This window comes from Pinus tabuliformis, chromosome Q (assembly GCF_031772625.1).
Source record: "Pinus tabuliformis cultivar Carrire ecotype Pingquan chromosome Q, CPIR1, whole genome shotgun sequence".
NCBI lineage: Eukaryota > Viridiplantae > Streptophyta > Pinopsida > Pinales > Pinaceae > Pinus > Pinus tabuliformis.
The window spans coordinates 747514420-747531695 of record NC_142296.1 but is presented as its reverse complement, the minus strand read 5'-3'; the positions used below and the strand labels follow the sequence as shown (position 1 = coordinate 747531695).

Here is a 17276-nt window from a genome sequence, read left to right as displayed (position 1 = left end):
GAAGCTGAAGTGCACAACCTTCACACCACGGTTGGAAAGCGCTGCTCGCTGGCGTCCTGCATTAGTTTCATCCCTGGACATCATCACTCGCACAACCCGTTCTATGCTCAGCTCCTCCCTGCTCTGTTCGGCTTTCGCCCCCACCTTCCTCTGTTGGGACCCTCTCTCATTTCCGCCGGCTCTCACGACTTCTGTGTTGCAATGCCAAAGCTGAGGCACCGTATGAGATGCCGCAGGGGAGGCTCCAGGCCTAATCCCTCCCCTTCCCCTTCCTCTTGCTTGTCCCCCTCTCGCAGTCCCAGTGAAAGTGCTCCCCATCGTATTCGTGGAAGTGGTCAAGCTCGTCGCCTCCCTCCCTCCCCGCGGAATGTTACCTTCGCCTCTCACCATTACATTGAACCTCGGCCTGCTTTCGTCGCCTCTCCCCCGTCTTCTGCGCCCCCTATCAGCCTGCAGGCCTCCCCTTCTGTTCCGCCTGTTCCTCTGCCCGTAGATAATAGTCCCTCTCGCTTGGCCGATGAAAGCAGCTCTGGCCCGCTCCAGAACACTGGGACGACTGCAGGCGAGCGTGAAGCGGTGGATGACGCTCCTCAAAGGGTTCCCGATCCAGATCCTGATGAAAGCAGCTCTGGCCAGCTCCAGAACACCGGGACGACTGCAGGCGAGCGTGAAGCGGTGGATGACGCTCCTCAAAGGGTTCCCGATCCAGATCCTGATGACAAGGAAGGATGGTGGTGCAGAATTGAAGAGGAATCGCCCTCGGGTGACTATGGACTCTAGTGCCTCTGCTTTTTCTCGCCATCATGTCTAGTCTTTTGAGCATTTTGTTGGTTTTGTCGCCTATGTATCTAAGCGTGTCTAAGCTGATCTCTGTAGTTAAATTAGTTCTTAATCTATGTACGAGTCGGTTTCCCCTGGTGGGCGGCTCAGTTTTTTGGCTTACTGTTGTTAACTCAAGGCTGGTTTCCTCTTGCGAGGCAGCTTTCAAACACTTCTCGAGCCGGTTTCCCCTTGCGGGCGGCTCAATTTTTGATATCTTGCTGACTGTATGGTGGCACTCTGATGCCTAGAATTCTCTGTATTATATGTTACATTAATAGATTTAAGCTTAAAAAAAGAAAGAAAGAAGAAAACGTGTACAATTTGTACAACTCTCATTATATCAATCTATACTTTAATGACATGACATGTGTACTATAATAAAAACATTATATAAAAAAATTGCCATTATTGAGTATTAAATAAATAATTATTAACTTATTATCATTTTCTTCAATGTCAATTTTATATAACCTTTATCTACCCAAAAATTATTTAATTATACTAAAAAATTAATAAAAAAATAAATTTTACAATTTTATTATGGTTTGTAATAATAAAATTATTTTATATTATAATATTAAAATATTATTTTATTTTATTAAACTAAGTAGCAGAGTAGCTACACGGTCTTATTTATATACCAATCAATCAGATACCAACAATGCATCACTTCATTTTGAGCCTTGATAATGATATAAAAATGTTTCATTTGATTTGGTTTGGTTGGACCTGCAATGTTAAATGCATTTACTTTTCAAAGATTCAACAGTTTACATAATCTACAAGCCATACTATGATTCCATAATTCGCGTATCAGGGAAGAATTGTGTAATCATATTGCATTCATTTCCATCAATGTCGTGTGAAGCTAAAATTCCTGTGAATGACCTTAGTAAGGATAGGGATATCTTTATCTCTATGGGCTGAGTTCAACATTGGACGCTAACTTCACCCCTGTGGTTTCTGATTATGCGTGACGTCCCAAATCCCGCACAGCAAGGGAACACCAATGCCACGCCGCCCCTGGCATAACAGGCCAACCAAAATTGAAGAAAACCATAACGGCGCAGGGGACATACGACCAATATCATAAAGACGAGTTTCTACCATGGACAGATCAAATTGTAAAAGCCCCCAAGCACAGTAATGGCAGTAACAGGGACCGCCCGCAGGGTATGGTCAAAGACTAGTTCCCAGTGGTCCTGGTATCGAAACCCCTTAAATTCATCATCTCCCTATTTCTCACATCAGCTTGCCAATTTGTCTCCCTTTTCTTTCGACCTTTCCCACATCCGGTGTCGGTTCCCTACTCCTTTGTTATTCTCACCCTTAAACCCTAATTCCTGCATTCCCAGGTCTACCTCCACGCACAGCATATTGTATTCACCCTTTAACAAGTGTATTTCTGGTCCTCTGTTTCTGTGGTCACCCACTTGGCAGCTGTCCCAGTTGGCCACTCCTCTTTCTCCCCCGGGAAATTTGTGTTCAGGGAGAATGAGTGGGAAGGGGAGCGGAGGAAGGAGTCCTGTCAACAGAGGATAAACGCATTTGTAAGGAAACATTTGCCAGATGGAGCCAAGGTGCTCGTCCACGTGGGAAGGTGGCAGTTCTCCGATGCTCAGCCGGTTCAAGGAGTTCAGTTAGTGCCAGCGTCCTTCAATAGTGCCCCTAGATTGGAGCTTTCAGCTTCGGATGCAGCCGGGGTTTTTGTGAATTTGCCCAATGCCATCTCCATATCCCGGATGGTGGCTGGTCCATTGCTTGGATGGTATGTACACATTTAAATATTCCATTCGGTCCGTTGCTTGGATGGTGTGTACACATTTAAATATTTATGTATTTATTTTTTGGAAAGGTCTAAGGGGCTACACTGCATGCGAAGCCTGAAGGGTAGTTATTATGCCAAAATTGCTCGGCACTTGTACTGGGTCTCATTCCATTTGAACTCATGTCATTTGGGCGGGGTGCATAGTACGGTGAGAATGGAATCTTGGTTGATGGCTTACTATACCGTCAACCTTGACAGTGAATCAATGCCCTGAAAGGACTCTAGGAAAACCAATAGAAAATATAGCCTATTATCTGCAACGGGCCTGATAGTTCAATACAACGGAATGTTACAGATTAGAGGAATTGTCAAGTCAGTATAATGTAGCAAAGAGGACTTTGAGTTACATTGGATTGAACTGTATTGAGTTTGATAAGTAACACTAAAATTTTTGCCTGCAATTCTACGAAAATATTCTCCCAGCGTAAGAGTTATGAACCTTTAAACGCCTATTTGACATTTACATAGTATGAGAAGCCAAAAGTCCTTTTCTATGCTTCTCCCAATTCTTCGAAGCTTTGTGATTATTTTTATACCTTCTTGTGTATTATATAGCCATGTGGACTTCTTTATTGCCTTTCATCCTGGGGACCAGCATCACAACGTTTTCTAACATGAAATTGCTTGGTTCGGCATTCCTGTTTGTTTGTTTCTATCTTTTGATTATACTCTGTAATATGTATACAACATATGTGGACCAGTTTTGATTTTCAGATGCGATGTTGTATATCTATTAGAGTTGTTAGGGCGAGGTGACGATAATTGGCTTTACATCAATAGTGTAGTTCGTTCAATGGAGTGAGGACATGAAAAGTTTTACCTTAATTTGGCGTTGGTCTGTCAGGGTGAGGCAATGTATGCAAAATAGGCCCTAGTGAATTTCAATGTGACGTGTTATTTTGTAGGTCACATACCAATTCAAGCTCCATGTTAGATGTCGCTTCTTGCTGATGAAGCATCTTAGAAGTGACTTCCCAGAAAAAAATTGGTAGGTTAGTTGGGATTAAATGGCCTGATCCAACTGCATCTTAGTTGTTGGTTTTTCTTTTGTTTTTTGTTTTTATATATTTTTGAGTTGGCACTTTTGAGCAGCACAAGCAATTGACAATTGCTCTATTTTGGATATTCAATGGACAAAAGTGTCTTGCCACGCTATGGAAGTGTAGTTAGAGTGTCCAATGAAAATGTGATAACTTCATGGTGCACAATGGTGGACATCAATCTCAGAAGTAATGCAATACAAACACAACTAGCAGCACAACTAACACAAAACCAGGCAACATAGTATTTACGCATCGATCACAAGAGTTATTACGGAGAACCCTCCTGTTAAAATTGGCAACTAGGGCCGAACTCCATGTGGGTCTTCTTATCTATGGCCGTTGATAATTTTCTTGGATTCCTCTCGTCGAGAGGTATAGGATTGGTCTAAAGATCATCCAATTCCGACATGTATTCATGGAGATATGAATTTATTTGTGTTATGTGACAATTCGTCAAGGTCGGCCAACAACCAAATTACCCCAACCTATCCTCAACGTTTTATTATAAATAGAAGAGGACTTCAATTCATTTTGTACACTCATCTCTTGTGATCTCTCTCTTCATTTGTTTGGGTTTTGGTGAAAGAGAGATCTAGAGGGAGTGCCCTAGCCACAGTCATGCAAGAATCTTATACGCTGCCCTAAAGAGATCAAATGACAGTCTTGGAGGTGCCCTAGCTGCAGTTAAACGTGCCCTAGCCGTAGTCAAGGAGGAGGCCTAATTAGTAGTGAAGTGCAAGCCCTAAACTTTAACGAATAAAATAAATGAAGCGAACAAAGTTCCTTCTATAAATTAATTACTCCAGAAGACTTGGAATATGAAATTATCCATTGAGGATGCAAATATTATTTATTAAATATATGAATAAGAATCAGAATGAATGAGAACGAGAGGCTTGCTTTTATATCAGGCAAGTGTCTCTTCATGAAGAGTCATGTCTCAATTAGACATGCCTCTTCAACCTAATTACTACTTAACTAATAATTAATTATGATTATTATCATTTACATTATATTTATATTATTTATATATTTTATTCGTTACATTGTCTCCTTCTTCAAAAAGCTTTGTCCTCAAAGCTTGTCGATGAAAAGAGGCTTGATCTCTTTTCGGCTTCGAACGTCTTTCTCTCTCGGGATAGTCATTCTCGTCGATACAAGTTGATATGATCTTCTTAGTGACAAACAGAATTGTCGCATTGAGAAGGGATCAGACCATCCCAGATTAATCTTCTGTATAACATTCTGATCACTAAAATTTAGTAACGACTTGTCAGCAGAAGACGAAATTGATGTTACGTCATTATTCTTTGAAACATTAATTTGTTGTCTTGGTTCTGACTGGTTCAAATATGTAGCATGGTTGATTCGTCTGTTCTCATGATTCGGATGCCAATATGGAACCTTTTTGGTTTGATTTCTCCTTTCTGGGCATGTAGCCAATTTTTATATTTTCTTCTGGCAAAGATGTTGTTGAGATGGTTATGGAACATTCATTTGGGATGTTCATTGTCTACACTGCAACATCTAAGTGTGTCGTTTCTTTCACTGACTTGTCTTCTTCAGTTGTCATATTCACTCGATCGGTATTTGTTGTTTTGTGTATTTGTTGTTTTGTCATCAACTTGAATTCCTACATTTGATGCTTCTTTCTCGATAAGTTGTTGTACCTTGTTTTCTAATGACTTCTTATCCTTCTTAAGTTTCTTAATTTGCGACAGTAATTTTTCGCTATGGTTTTTAAATTGAGAAGCTTCTTCATTTTTGTCAACATTGATTTTGTCAATTTCTTTTTGCATATTTTGTAATGCCTTTTTACCTTCCTGAGACATTACTTTTGAAATATCTGAGATATCTTCTGGTGTTACTGAATTTGGTTTTAGTGTAAAATTTTGGAGCGTTATTTTCTTTTTCTTGTAAGAAAATGTTAAAAACTTCTTCTTTGTATTTAGAATAAAGGAACCTAGAGTTTCCATCCAAGGTAACCCCAAAACAATGTCATTATCATCAAAACGTAAGGTTTTCACAGTGAATTTTGAGGTAAAAGTATAATCTCCAATATTTAGGTGTAAATTGCTTGTATTGTATTGTTTGCCAAAAATATTTGTTTCAACTATATTTGATTCAATGATCACCAATTGGTTAGCACATTTAGGACTAACATAATTACTTCTTTCAGCAGGACAGATAGAGATTATGATGTCTCTTCCTGAGAGCGATCCTTTGATTTGAAATAATGTATCATCATATTTACCAAAGGTTTCAGGAAACCTTTCATCTCTCATTTTTGTACTACACTCAATTTCTTTATCATCAACAATTGACTCCATTTTTACTTTGTTAAGATGAACTTGGGGGTTTTTTTTTTTTTTAAATAAATTTCTAAGTAATTCTTTTATTTTTTATATATCTTTTTCAAATATTCTCCTTTAATGTGGATTGTTAAAAACTTGAATACCTTTTTATTAAAAAAAATACTCCTTTATATTGTTGCCCTCTATATATTTATGTATTTCTTTATATTAAGACCCCTTTTCAAAATAACTTTATTATCTTATAATAATAATAGTTTCGCTTCTTTTTTTTAATAATAAATTGGTCCCCTTTTTTTTTATATACTTAATTACTTCCTTGATAAATTTTTAATGTCACCCACTTAATAAATATAAAGGTCACGTCTTTTCATATGACAGAGTCACGATGTTAAAATACCATAGGCTATTACCATGGGTTGTTTTTAAAACTTCCGTTAAAATGTTCTCCACGTAAAAAGTAAAACGTATTCCTTTGGTTTTTTTGTTTTTTGTTTTGTTTTTTTAACTTTTTAAAAATACCATGGGCAATTACCATGGGTTGTTTTTAAAACCACGTGCTTCTCCACGTAAAAAGTTTTAAATATACTTGGTATGAGATTTTGTATATGTTTTTGTTTTTTCTTTTACTTTTATTTTTTTATAATTTATTTACTTATATTTTTATTTTTATTTTATTTATTTATTTATTTTTTTTATATGGCAAAAGGCCTAGAAAAACAGAGAAAATGAGAAACTCCCAAATTCTGAGCAAAATGCTTCAATTGTACGACAACAAGGTTGACGAATTTCGGTAGCCAAGGACCTGGATCGGAGAACGAGCTCTGCACTGGTGAAGCAACCTAGAGGACCGAACTCCTCTGATACCAAATGAAGCGAACAAAGTTCCTTCTATAAATTAATTACTCCAGAAGGTTTGGAATATGAAATTATCCATTGAGGATGCAAATATTATTTATTAAATATATGAATAAGAATCAGAATGAATGAGAACGAGAGACTTGCTTTTATATCAGGTAAGTGTCTCTTCATGAAGAGTCATGTCTCAATTAGACATGCCTCTTCAACCTAATTACTACTTAACTAATAATTAATTATGATTATTATCATTTACATTATATTTATATTATTTATATATTTTATTCGTTACATAAACGCTGTCAAGAGAAGACTTTCTATACGCTGTATAAGGGAGATTCAACGCAGATCAAAGGAGGCCCTAATTCTACCTAGCCGTAGTAAAGGAGGCCCTAATTCTTTGTCCTAGAGGGAGACCTAGCTGTAGTAAAGGAGGCCTATACATAGCTAAAGGAGAAGCCCTCATATGCTCTCCTAAATGCGCTAGCCGTAGGTCATGAAGGGACCTTAACTCGCTGTCACAAGAGACCCTCAAATGCAACATAAAGGAGACCTTGATCTGTTGTCTTTAGAGGCTTCAATCAACAGTTAAGGGTGACCCTTATTCATTGTTCAAGGAGGCTCTTATACGCTGTCCTAAGGAGGCCTAAATCCGCAGACTATTGAGGCTTAATTCATAGCTAGAGAGTGATCCTATTCTGCAACATCTAGACCCTAATACGCAGCTACAGGAGGATGTAAAAGGCAGTCCTAACAGCTGTCATAAGAAGGCTTAGTTGTAGTCTAGAAGGAGGCCTTACATGCAACCTAACTGCAGTCACCTAGCCGCTGTCATAATGGATAATGCAACATCGCTGTAGGTGACAACGTGGCCATTTCAGTATTGTTTGGGTATGTTCAAGTTGTTCTTGAACTCGGTATGTTGGGCAGAAGTATCCACAATAGGGAGGAGTTAGGGACTGTTGCTTAAGGGTTGTTTGGATCATTTGTTGGAGGGAATAAAGCTACAGTCCACTGCTGGGCTAGGTCGCAGGCCATAGCCAACAGTTGAAGGTCACTAAGTGTTGCATTCAGAAAGATGAGCAACCTTGTCATGATCAGTGAAGCAACGAAGGAAGGAGAATCTCATTGAAGGAAAGCCTCCGTATTTTGGGATAATTGGTTGAGGTATTCTAGGCCTATCATTTGCTGCATATCTTCAGTTTTGGTCATCAGACCTGCAACCTCATTTGTGTCATCTTCATGGTGAAGATCTCTGATGTCTGATCTCCTATTTTGGCAAGTCAAGTATTGACTTCAAATGTATTTGTACTATCTCTCTCTCTACTGGACTATTGAAGAATTGATCATGGGTTTCCCCACATTGGGGTTTGTCCCTGGCTGGTGCCACATCTTTTGTTCTCTTGTCTTGGCTTGTCTTTTGTTGTTTATGTTTATGTTCTATCTGCACTTTACTATCATGCTGATGTGATTGCTAATTTGAATATTGACATTGGGCTATTATGAAACATTGAAGTAAATTGCTCTAAGCATAGAACATACCTAAATTTAACATGGTATCAGAGCCGAGGTGAAGACAAAGCCCAAGCTAGAGTGAAAGAGCAATCACTGAAGACAATTGGAAAGGTCAAAGGCTCAATGGGTTCTTCATCCCACTTCTCGGCTGAAGACAAACTCCGTGAAAAGTTTGACTATCACGGATGGAAGATGTCTCTTGATCTAATTTTGGAAGAACAAGAAGTGTTGGATTATGTGAAGGGTAAAATCCCTAAGCCGCCATCAAATGCACCGACTGCTTCAAAGAACAAGTACACCAAGGGTGAAGTCAAAGCGAAGAAGATTATCGGAGATTCCATTGACAAGCGTCTGGTGGCCTACATTTCTGATCTAAACATCTCCAAGGAAATCCAAGACAAATTGGTAAGCATGTTCAAGGTTAGTGATGCAAATCAAATTTTGTTCCTAAAAAATAAGTTGAAGGATATTAAGAAGGGCAAAGACGAGGATGTTCAATCCTACTTCTTAAGGATCACTGAGATCAAGAATGATCTTCTATCGATTGGAAAAGTCATTCTTGACAGGGAACTAACTATCACTACCCTTGGAGGACTCCCTTCCGAGTGGTATATATTTAGAACCACTATTCTCAATAATGATCGAATTCCAGGGTTTGAAGAATTGATGTCGAAATGCATTCAAGAAGAAGCCAGGATGGTGGAACAATAAATTCCTTCTAATAGAGGCAACCCTATTGCTTTCTTTGCTCATGCCAAAAGGAGAAATAATGCAGGGTCTAAAGGTCATTTCAATGGAAAGTCCAGATCTAAGGGTGGAAGGAAAGGTAGATGCTTTACTTGCAATAAGTTTGGCCACTATGCGAGGGAGTGTCCAAATAGAAGGGAGACGTCACATGATGATGATCACAATCACTCCAGGGGTAACTTCAATAACAATGATCGAATGAATGACAGGGACAATGGCAAAGGAAAAAGGAATGCAGGACATCAAGGAAATGGTTGACCCTCCAAGAAAGCTAGGAACTCCAGGTATGAAGAATCAAATGTTGTTTCTGATAAGCAAAAGGAGTATTATCTTATATCGGCCCTCTCCACTACCTCTCCTCCAGATTCTTTTGGAAATTGGCTTATTGATAGTGGTGCTTCAAGGCACTTCACCAGATACAAGGAAGCTCTCTCTAATCTGATAGAGAAGGAAACAAACTTGGAGATTATTCTTGGAGACGATGCCACCTATCCCGTAAAGGGTGTAGGGAATGCTACTCTTCAATTGGATCAGGGTAACTCGATTCATTTACAAAAAGTTCTTTATGTACTTGATCTCAAGAAGAACCTAGTGTCCATTTTGGCAATGGAAGACAAAGGTTACAAGGTGGCATTCATCGATGGAAAGGTACGTGTTTGGAAAAGGAATTTTAAAGATGTTTTTACTCTTGGGTTCAGGGTTGGCACTTTGTATCAAGTTGCAGGAAGTCCATTGGGGACCATGTATTGTGACACATCTTTTCAATGGCACCAGAGGTCTGCCCATCTTCATTGTAAGGCCCTACTCGATGTGAGATAAATGGTGACAGGGATGCCTGAATTCAAAGAAGAGCATGAAGGTACATGTCCGAGTTGTACTGAAGGAAAACTTACAAGGGGACCATTCCCCTAATGTAATAGCAAGACCACGGATGTGGAACCAACCGAGGGGTTTCATATTCATGATTGAGAATCTCATGTATGCAGGTTGAAGAAAGCTCTTTATGATTTAAAGCAAGCACCCCGGGCTTGTTATGAGAGGATTGATAGCTATCTGATGACGCTGAGATTCACTAGGAGTGAAGCCAATCCAAACCATTGCTTTAAGGTTGTGGATGATAGATGTTAGGTCCCTATACTACTAGTGTAATCCCATATTGTTATTAGTGCAACCTCCTTATTATATTTTGTGCCCATGTAGTCTCCATATTGTTATTATTGTGCCCCATAGAAACCCATTATTTTTATTTTTGTGCCATTACATTATTATTGTGATGTCGGCTCTGATTATATTATGACCCCTTAGACTCCTATATATAGAAAGGAGGTCTTGTCATTTGTATCACCCAAGAATTGTTCATTTGTGTAATGTAAAGGAGGTTGCCCCCTCGAAGAGGCTGATTGCTAAGTCGTTGATATATTTTTTCTATCTTTTTGTGAGCTAGTTTCATAACATTTGGTATCAGAGCTTTGTATTCTAGGGTTTTGCTGCTCCAAACAGGTCATTGTGGCATTTTTCCATTAACTTTTTCTCTGCGACGTTTCAAAAGCTAAACAAAAAACCCATTTGAGCCGAAATCGTTCTAAACCTCGGGTCCGAATTTCAGATCTTGTCTCGCTATATTTCCGAAGATATGATATGAGGAAGGTAGGGTTTTTGTAAACTCCAGAATTTCATCTCAAACAGGGCATTATGGCATTTGCGCTATAATTGTTTTTTTATGAAGGCTCAGACTCTGCAATTAAAACCCACTTGAGCCAAAATCTTGGTGAGGCTTGGGCCCGAATTTCAGATCTTGTTTCGCTATCTTTTCGGAGATACAATCCAAGACATTTAGGGTTTCTGCAGGCTTCTGAATTACATCCCAAACAGGTGACCTTGGGAAAATCGTCATAACTTTCTTTCTGAGCATTAGATTGAAATTTCGTAAGAAGTTATAGAAAGAGGATGAACTGTAGTTTGTTGTGTATTGGTTGCAGGTCTTAAGGTCGAACTAGTGATACGTGGAACTTTGTACAAGTTTGCTCTACTGAAAAATTATATAATCAGGTCATCTTGGGATATTGGACATAACTCTTTTTTGGAGAATCCAATTTCGATCAGGCTATTGGCATTGGAAAGAGGACGCAGAGGGCTACCGCAGGTCGCAATTTCAGAATTTGAAGATTTGAAACTACAAAGTTACATTTGTTTCAAGATCAAGCTCCTAAAAGAAAGAAAAGAGATATGAGGAAGTTTGATGGCATGGATCCGGTAAAATGGATACTACAGATGGAGCAATATTTTGATCTACATGATGTGCAACTGTTACAAAAGGTACGTATTGCATCTTTATATTTAGAACCGAATCAATTTGTATGGTATAGAGGATTTTGTTCTCGTAAATCACTTGTCACCTGGTCAATGTTCACGGAGGAAATGATAACACATTACGAGGAGACAAAGAGCAACACCTTCTTTAGCCAATTGATAAATCTCAAACAAATGGGTTCAATGGCATAGCACATTGAAGAATTCAAAAAATTGAATATAAGGGTAAATGATATTCCAAAGAAGCAGACGATTGATGTCTTCATAGGGACTTTAAAAGATAACATCCAACATGAGGTTCGCCTTTGGGAACCTGATTCATTGGAGAAGGCATATAGGTTGGCAAGAAAAGTGGAAAGCAAAATTATGGCAACAAGGAAGTCTACCACTCACAACTATAAAGATGGAAGTGTTGTTTCTCCTAGCCTTCCACAACCTACAAGGTTGACACCACAACAATTGGAAGAAAAAAGAGCAAAAGGGCTTTGTTACAATTGTGATAGCAAGTACATTAAAGGTCATAAGTGTGCTGAGAAGAAATTATTTTACATAAATTGTGAAGAGGAGGAAGAAAAGGATCAAGAAATGTCAAAAGAAGAGGATATACACCGGGAACCAACCCTAGAGAAAGAAGAAATGAATCCGACCATATCTTGTACTGCATTGGCAAGAATTACCACTCCTCAAACTCTCAAGATAGAAGGACATATCAAGAAGAAGAAGGTTCAAGCAGTGAAATATCAGGAAGAAAAGGATCAAGAAACGTCAAAAGAAAATGATACTCACCCGGAACCAACCCCAAAGAAAGAAAAAATGAATCTGACCATATCTTGTAATGCATTGGCCGGAATTACCACTCCTCAAACTATCAAGATAGAAGGACATATCAAGAAGAAAAATGTAATAGTGTTGATTGATTCGGGTAGTACCCATAATTTTATTCATTGTAACATATCCAAGGAATTGAATTGCTTCCTATATCTAGCACCAAAGTGTCAAATGACGGTTGCAAGTGGAGGAACCATAAATTGCTGTGGAAAGTGCCATAATATCAACCTATCCATGGGAGAATATGTATTGAATAGCCCAATGGTTTCCATTCCAATGGGTGGTGCTGATATTGTATTTGGAGTCCAATGGTTACAATCCTTGGGTACAATAGCTTTTAATTTTCAAGAAATTTTCATGAAATTTTTTTTGGAAGGAAAGGAGGTTGAATTAAGGGGTATCGCACGGAAACCGGGAAAGATAATTAACTCTAACGGAATGACAAAGCTTCTAAACAAAAAACAATGAGGTGTAATTGCACAATTATGTTCTCTAGAGGTTCCCACATCGAAATCATCTATTTCTCCAGATCTCCAAAAAGTCTTGGACAATCATTCCAAGGTATTTGAGACTCCAAAAGGCCTCCCACCTATTCGTGATCATAATCATGCTATTCATTTGATTCTGAGAAGTGTTCCTCCAAATATCAGACCTTACCTAATGGGAAGACACTTAAAGGTAAAAACGGATCATGATAGTCTTAAATAATTTTTAGAACAAAGATTATCTTCAAAAGAACAACAAAAATGGGTCACAAAGATGTTGGGTTATGACTTTGAAATCATCTACAAAAAATGGGAGAAAAATGTTGTTGCAGATGCACTCTCAAGAAAGGATGAGGATGTGGAAGCATTGTTTTGTGCCATTTCTATTATCCAACTAGATTGGATAAACGAAGCAAAGGATGAATGGAACAATGACGAAGAAGTGTGGGCACTCATTCAAAAGTTGCAGAAGATCCCAGTTCAAACAATATTGCCAGAACTTGACGAAGAAGGAAAAATCATATTGGAACCCAAAGCAGTCATAGAAACAAGAAATCGACAGCTATGAAATCGATCAATTTCAGAGTATCTCATCAAGTGGAAGAACTTACTCGTTGAAGATTCCACATGGGAGAAAGAGAATTTTATAGAGAAGCATCCATAACTACTTAAGCATTGAGGACAACACTTTTTGAAGGAGAGGGGCATGTTAGGTCCTTATACTACTAGTGTAACCCCTTATTGTTATTATTTCAACCCCTTAATATATTTTTCAGCCCATGTAATCCCCATATTGTTATTATTGTGCCCCATAGAAGCCCACTATTGTTATTGTTGTGCCCTTACATTATTATTGTTATGTCAGCTCTGATTATATTATGACCCCTTAGACTCCTATATATAGAAAGGAGGTTGTCATTTGTATCACCCAAGAATTGTTCATTTGTGTAATGTAAAAGAGGCTGCCCCCTCGAAGGGACTGATTTCTAAGTTGTTGATCTATCTTTTCTATCTTTTTGTGCGCTAGTTTCATAACAATTGACCTCTCATATTGATGCCTTATATGGATGACCTCTATCTGATAGGTACAAACCCTCTCATTTGCAAAAGTAAGAGGGAGTTGGATTCCGAATTTGTAATGGTGGACTGCAAGCCTGTGACTACCCTGATGGAGCTTAACTTTAAGAAGTTATGCGGTAGTGCCGCCGGACTTGATTTGGGAAATGCCTCTGAGTTTCGTCAACTCATAGTAGCATTGATGTTCTTGGTGAACTCCCATTCGAATATATGTTTTGCAGTTAGCATGTTGAGCCAATATATGGTTGAGCCTCATCTCTCACATTGGATTGGTGCCAAGAATCTTTTGAGATATCTTCGGGGCATAATCACTCATGGACTGAGATACATTGTTGGAACTGTGAGGCTGCATTGTTATTCTGATTGGGCAAGCAGTGTGGAGGATCACAAAAGCACTTCTGAGTGCTATTTCTCATTGGGTTCTGCTTCGATATCGTGGATGAGCAAGAAGCAGAAGTCGGTTGCTTTGAGCACCGTTGAGGCCGGATTCATAGCTACGAGTATGGTCTCGTGTGAAGCTGTCTGGTTGGGGAAGCTCTTCAGTGAGCTGTTTGGACACATGCTAGATACCACCGTTATCTTCTGTGACAACCAGAGTGGGATTCGATTGTTAAGGAATCCTGTGTTCTATGATCGCTCCAAGCATATAGACATCAGGTACCACTTTATCTGGGATATGGTACAACAAAGAGCAAGAAGGCTCCGTCACATTGGGATTGATGTGTAGGTTGGCGATATTCAGATGAAGCCCCTGGGAAAGGTCAAATTCTTGACTTTCGGAAAACGACTAGGAGTCGTGGAGAGACCCTCTCCTTAGGGTCCTGTATGATTTGGATATTGAACTCTGGGAGCTCTGGGGGGGCATGGGGTACTTCTTGGAGCGATGAGCAACCATAGGGTGAGTGGTGCAGCCTTCCCCTAGTGGTTTGCTATGTAGGCAGGATGAGTGGTTCATCCTTCTCCTGCTGAGAGACAATCATAGGGTGAGTGGTCCAACCTTCCTCTAGTGGTTTGTTGTGTACAGGGTGAATGGTTCAACCTTCCCTTGGGATACCCCTGACGACAGGTATGCAGGATGAGTGGTTCATCTTTCTCCTACTGAGACATCCTATCCACGTAGTATGGGCCTCATGGGAAGTACCTCTCATTTGGCCAATGAGCAGGGAAATGAGGATAGGGACCATAGTACTACTGATGCACACATTGTGTACTACCGTGCTCCCTATGCTAGGATGATATTGATCTGGGATCAATTGGAACTGACTTCGGGTCAGTAAGAGTGGTATGAGACACTCTCTTTATTTGGAACTGATTTTGGATCAGTAAGAGTGGTTTGAGACACTCTTTATTTGGAACTGATTTTGGATTAGTGAGAGTGGTATGAGACACTCTCTTTATTTGGAACTGATTTCGGATCAGTAAGAGTGGTATGAGACACTCTCTTTATATAGGACTGACTTCGGGTCAATAGAGAATGGTATGATACATTCTCGATCACTTCTTCTTTTTCATAGTTCAATAGAGCAGAGTAGAGTAGTGTAGGGCATTGCGTTGATGGCAAAGATAGTACAGTCTGGCAGATGGATTAGCAGATGGAGTTCTCCCTAGTTGAGAGGGAGTGTTAAAATTGGAAACTAGAGCCAAACTCCATGTGGGTCTTCTTATTTATGGCAGCTGATATTTTTCTTGGATTCCTCTCGTCGAGAGGTGTAGGATTGATCTAAAGATCATCAGATTTCGACATGTATTTGTGGAGATATGAATTTATTTGTGTTATGTGACAATTCGTCAAGGTCGGCCAACAACCAAATTACCCCAACCTATCCGCAACGTTTTATTATAAATAGAAGAGGACTTCAAGTCATTTTGTACACACTCATCTCTTGTGATCTCTCTCTTCATTTGTTTGGGTTTTGGTGAAAAAGAGATCTAGAGGGAGTGCCCTAGCCACAATCATGGAAGAATCTTATACGCTGCCATAAAGAGATCGAATCACAGTCTTGGAGGTGCCGTAGCTGCAGTTAAACGTGCCCTAGCTGCAGTCAAGGAGGAGGCCTAATTAGCAGTGAAGTGCAAGCCCTAAACGCTGTCAAGAAAAGGCTTTCTATACGCTGTCTAAGGGAGCTTCAACGCAAATCAAAGGAGGCCCTAATTCTCTGTCCTAGAGGGAGACCTAGCCGCAGTAAAGGAGGCCTATACACAGTTGAAGGAGAAGCCCTCATATGCTGTCCTAAATGCCCTAGCCACAGGTCATGAAGGGACCTTAACTCGCTGTCACAAGAGACCCTCAAACGCAGCATAAAGGAGACCTTGATCCGCTGTCTTTAGAGGCTTCAATCTGCAGTTAAGGGTGACCCTTATTCGTTGTTCAAAGAGGCCCTTATATGCTGTCCTAAGGTGGCCTAAATCTGCAGACTATTGAGCCCTAATTCACAGCTAGAGAGTGATCCTATTCTGCAACATCTAGACCCTAATACGCAGCTACAGGAGGATGGTCAAAGGCAGTCCTAACAGTTGTCATAAGAAGGCTTAGTTGCAGTCCAGAAGGAGGCCTTACACGCAACCTAACTGCAGTCACCTAGCCGCTGTCATAATGGATAATGCCACATTGCTGTAGGTGACAGCGTGGCCATTTCAATACTGTTTGGGTATGTTCAAGTTGTTCTTGAACTCGGTATGTTGGGCAGAAGTATCCGCAATAGGGAGGAGCTAGGGACTGCTGCTTAAGGGCTGTTTGGATCATTGTTTGGAGGGACTAAAGCTACAGTCCACTGCTGGGCTAGGTCGCAGGCCATAGCCAGCAGTTGAAGGTCTCTAAGTGTTGCATTCAAAAAGATGAGCAGCCTTGTCATGGTCAGTGAAGCAGCGAAGGAAGGATAATCTCAATGAAGGAAAGCCTCAATATTTTGGGATAATTGGTTGAGCTATTCTAGGCCTATATTAGACTTGCAACCTCATTGTGTCATCTTCATGGTGAAGATCTCTGATGTTTGATCTCCTATTTTGGCAAGTCAAGTATTGACTTCAAATGTATTTGTACTATCTCTCTCTTTGCCGAACTATTGAAGAATATAAGAAGAATTGATCAAGGGTTTCCACACATTGGAGTTTGTCCCTGGCTGGTGCCACATCTTTTGTTCTCTTGTCCTGGCTTGTCTTTTGCTGTTTATGTTTATGTTCTATCTACACTTTACTATCATGCTGATGTGATTGCTAATCTGAATATTGACATTGGGCTAATATGAAAAATTGAAGTAAATTGCTCTAAGCATAGAACATACCGAAATTTAACACCTCCCAAGGCATAAAAACCACTCTGCTATCCTCTCTTTATCTTGGAGAATCAAGAGTACATCCATAGATGCGAATAACAGGCCCAAAACCCTCACATGCATTTGTTGGCTGGCATGCAGGCTCAATCTTCTCATATCTCTCCTCTCAGAGATCTGCA

The 17276-nt window shown here is 39.7% G+C and overlaps 1 protein-coding gene across 1 annotated transcript in view; it reads left to right on the top strand.

Moving 5' to 3' along the window:
• The first annotated feature begins 1499 nt into the window (after positions 1–1499).
• The window catches only part of LOC149221693 (CDP-diacylglycerol--glycerol-3-phosphate 3-phosphatidyltransferase 1, chloroplastic-like), a 220106-nt gene continuing 204329 nt past the window's right edge, over positions 1500–17276 (top strand). The window contains 2 exon segments of the mRNA XM_089385191.1: positions 1500–2296; positions 2299–2590. Coding sequence (XP_089241317.1) covers positions 1969–2296; positions 2299–2590 — 620 coding nt within the window. The 5' untranslated portion in view covers positions 1500–1968.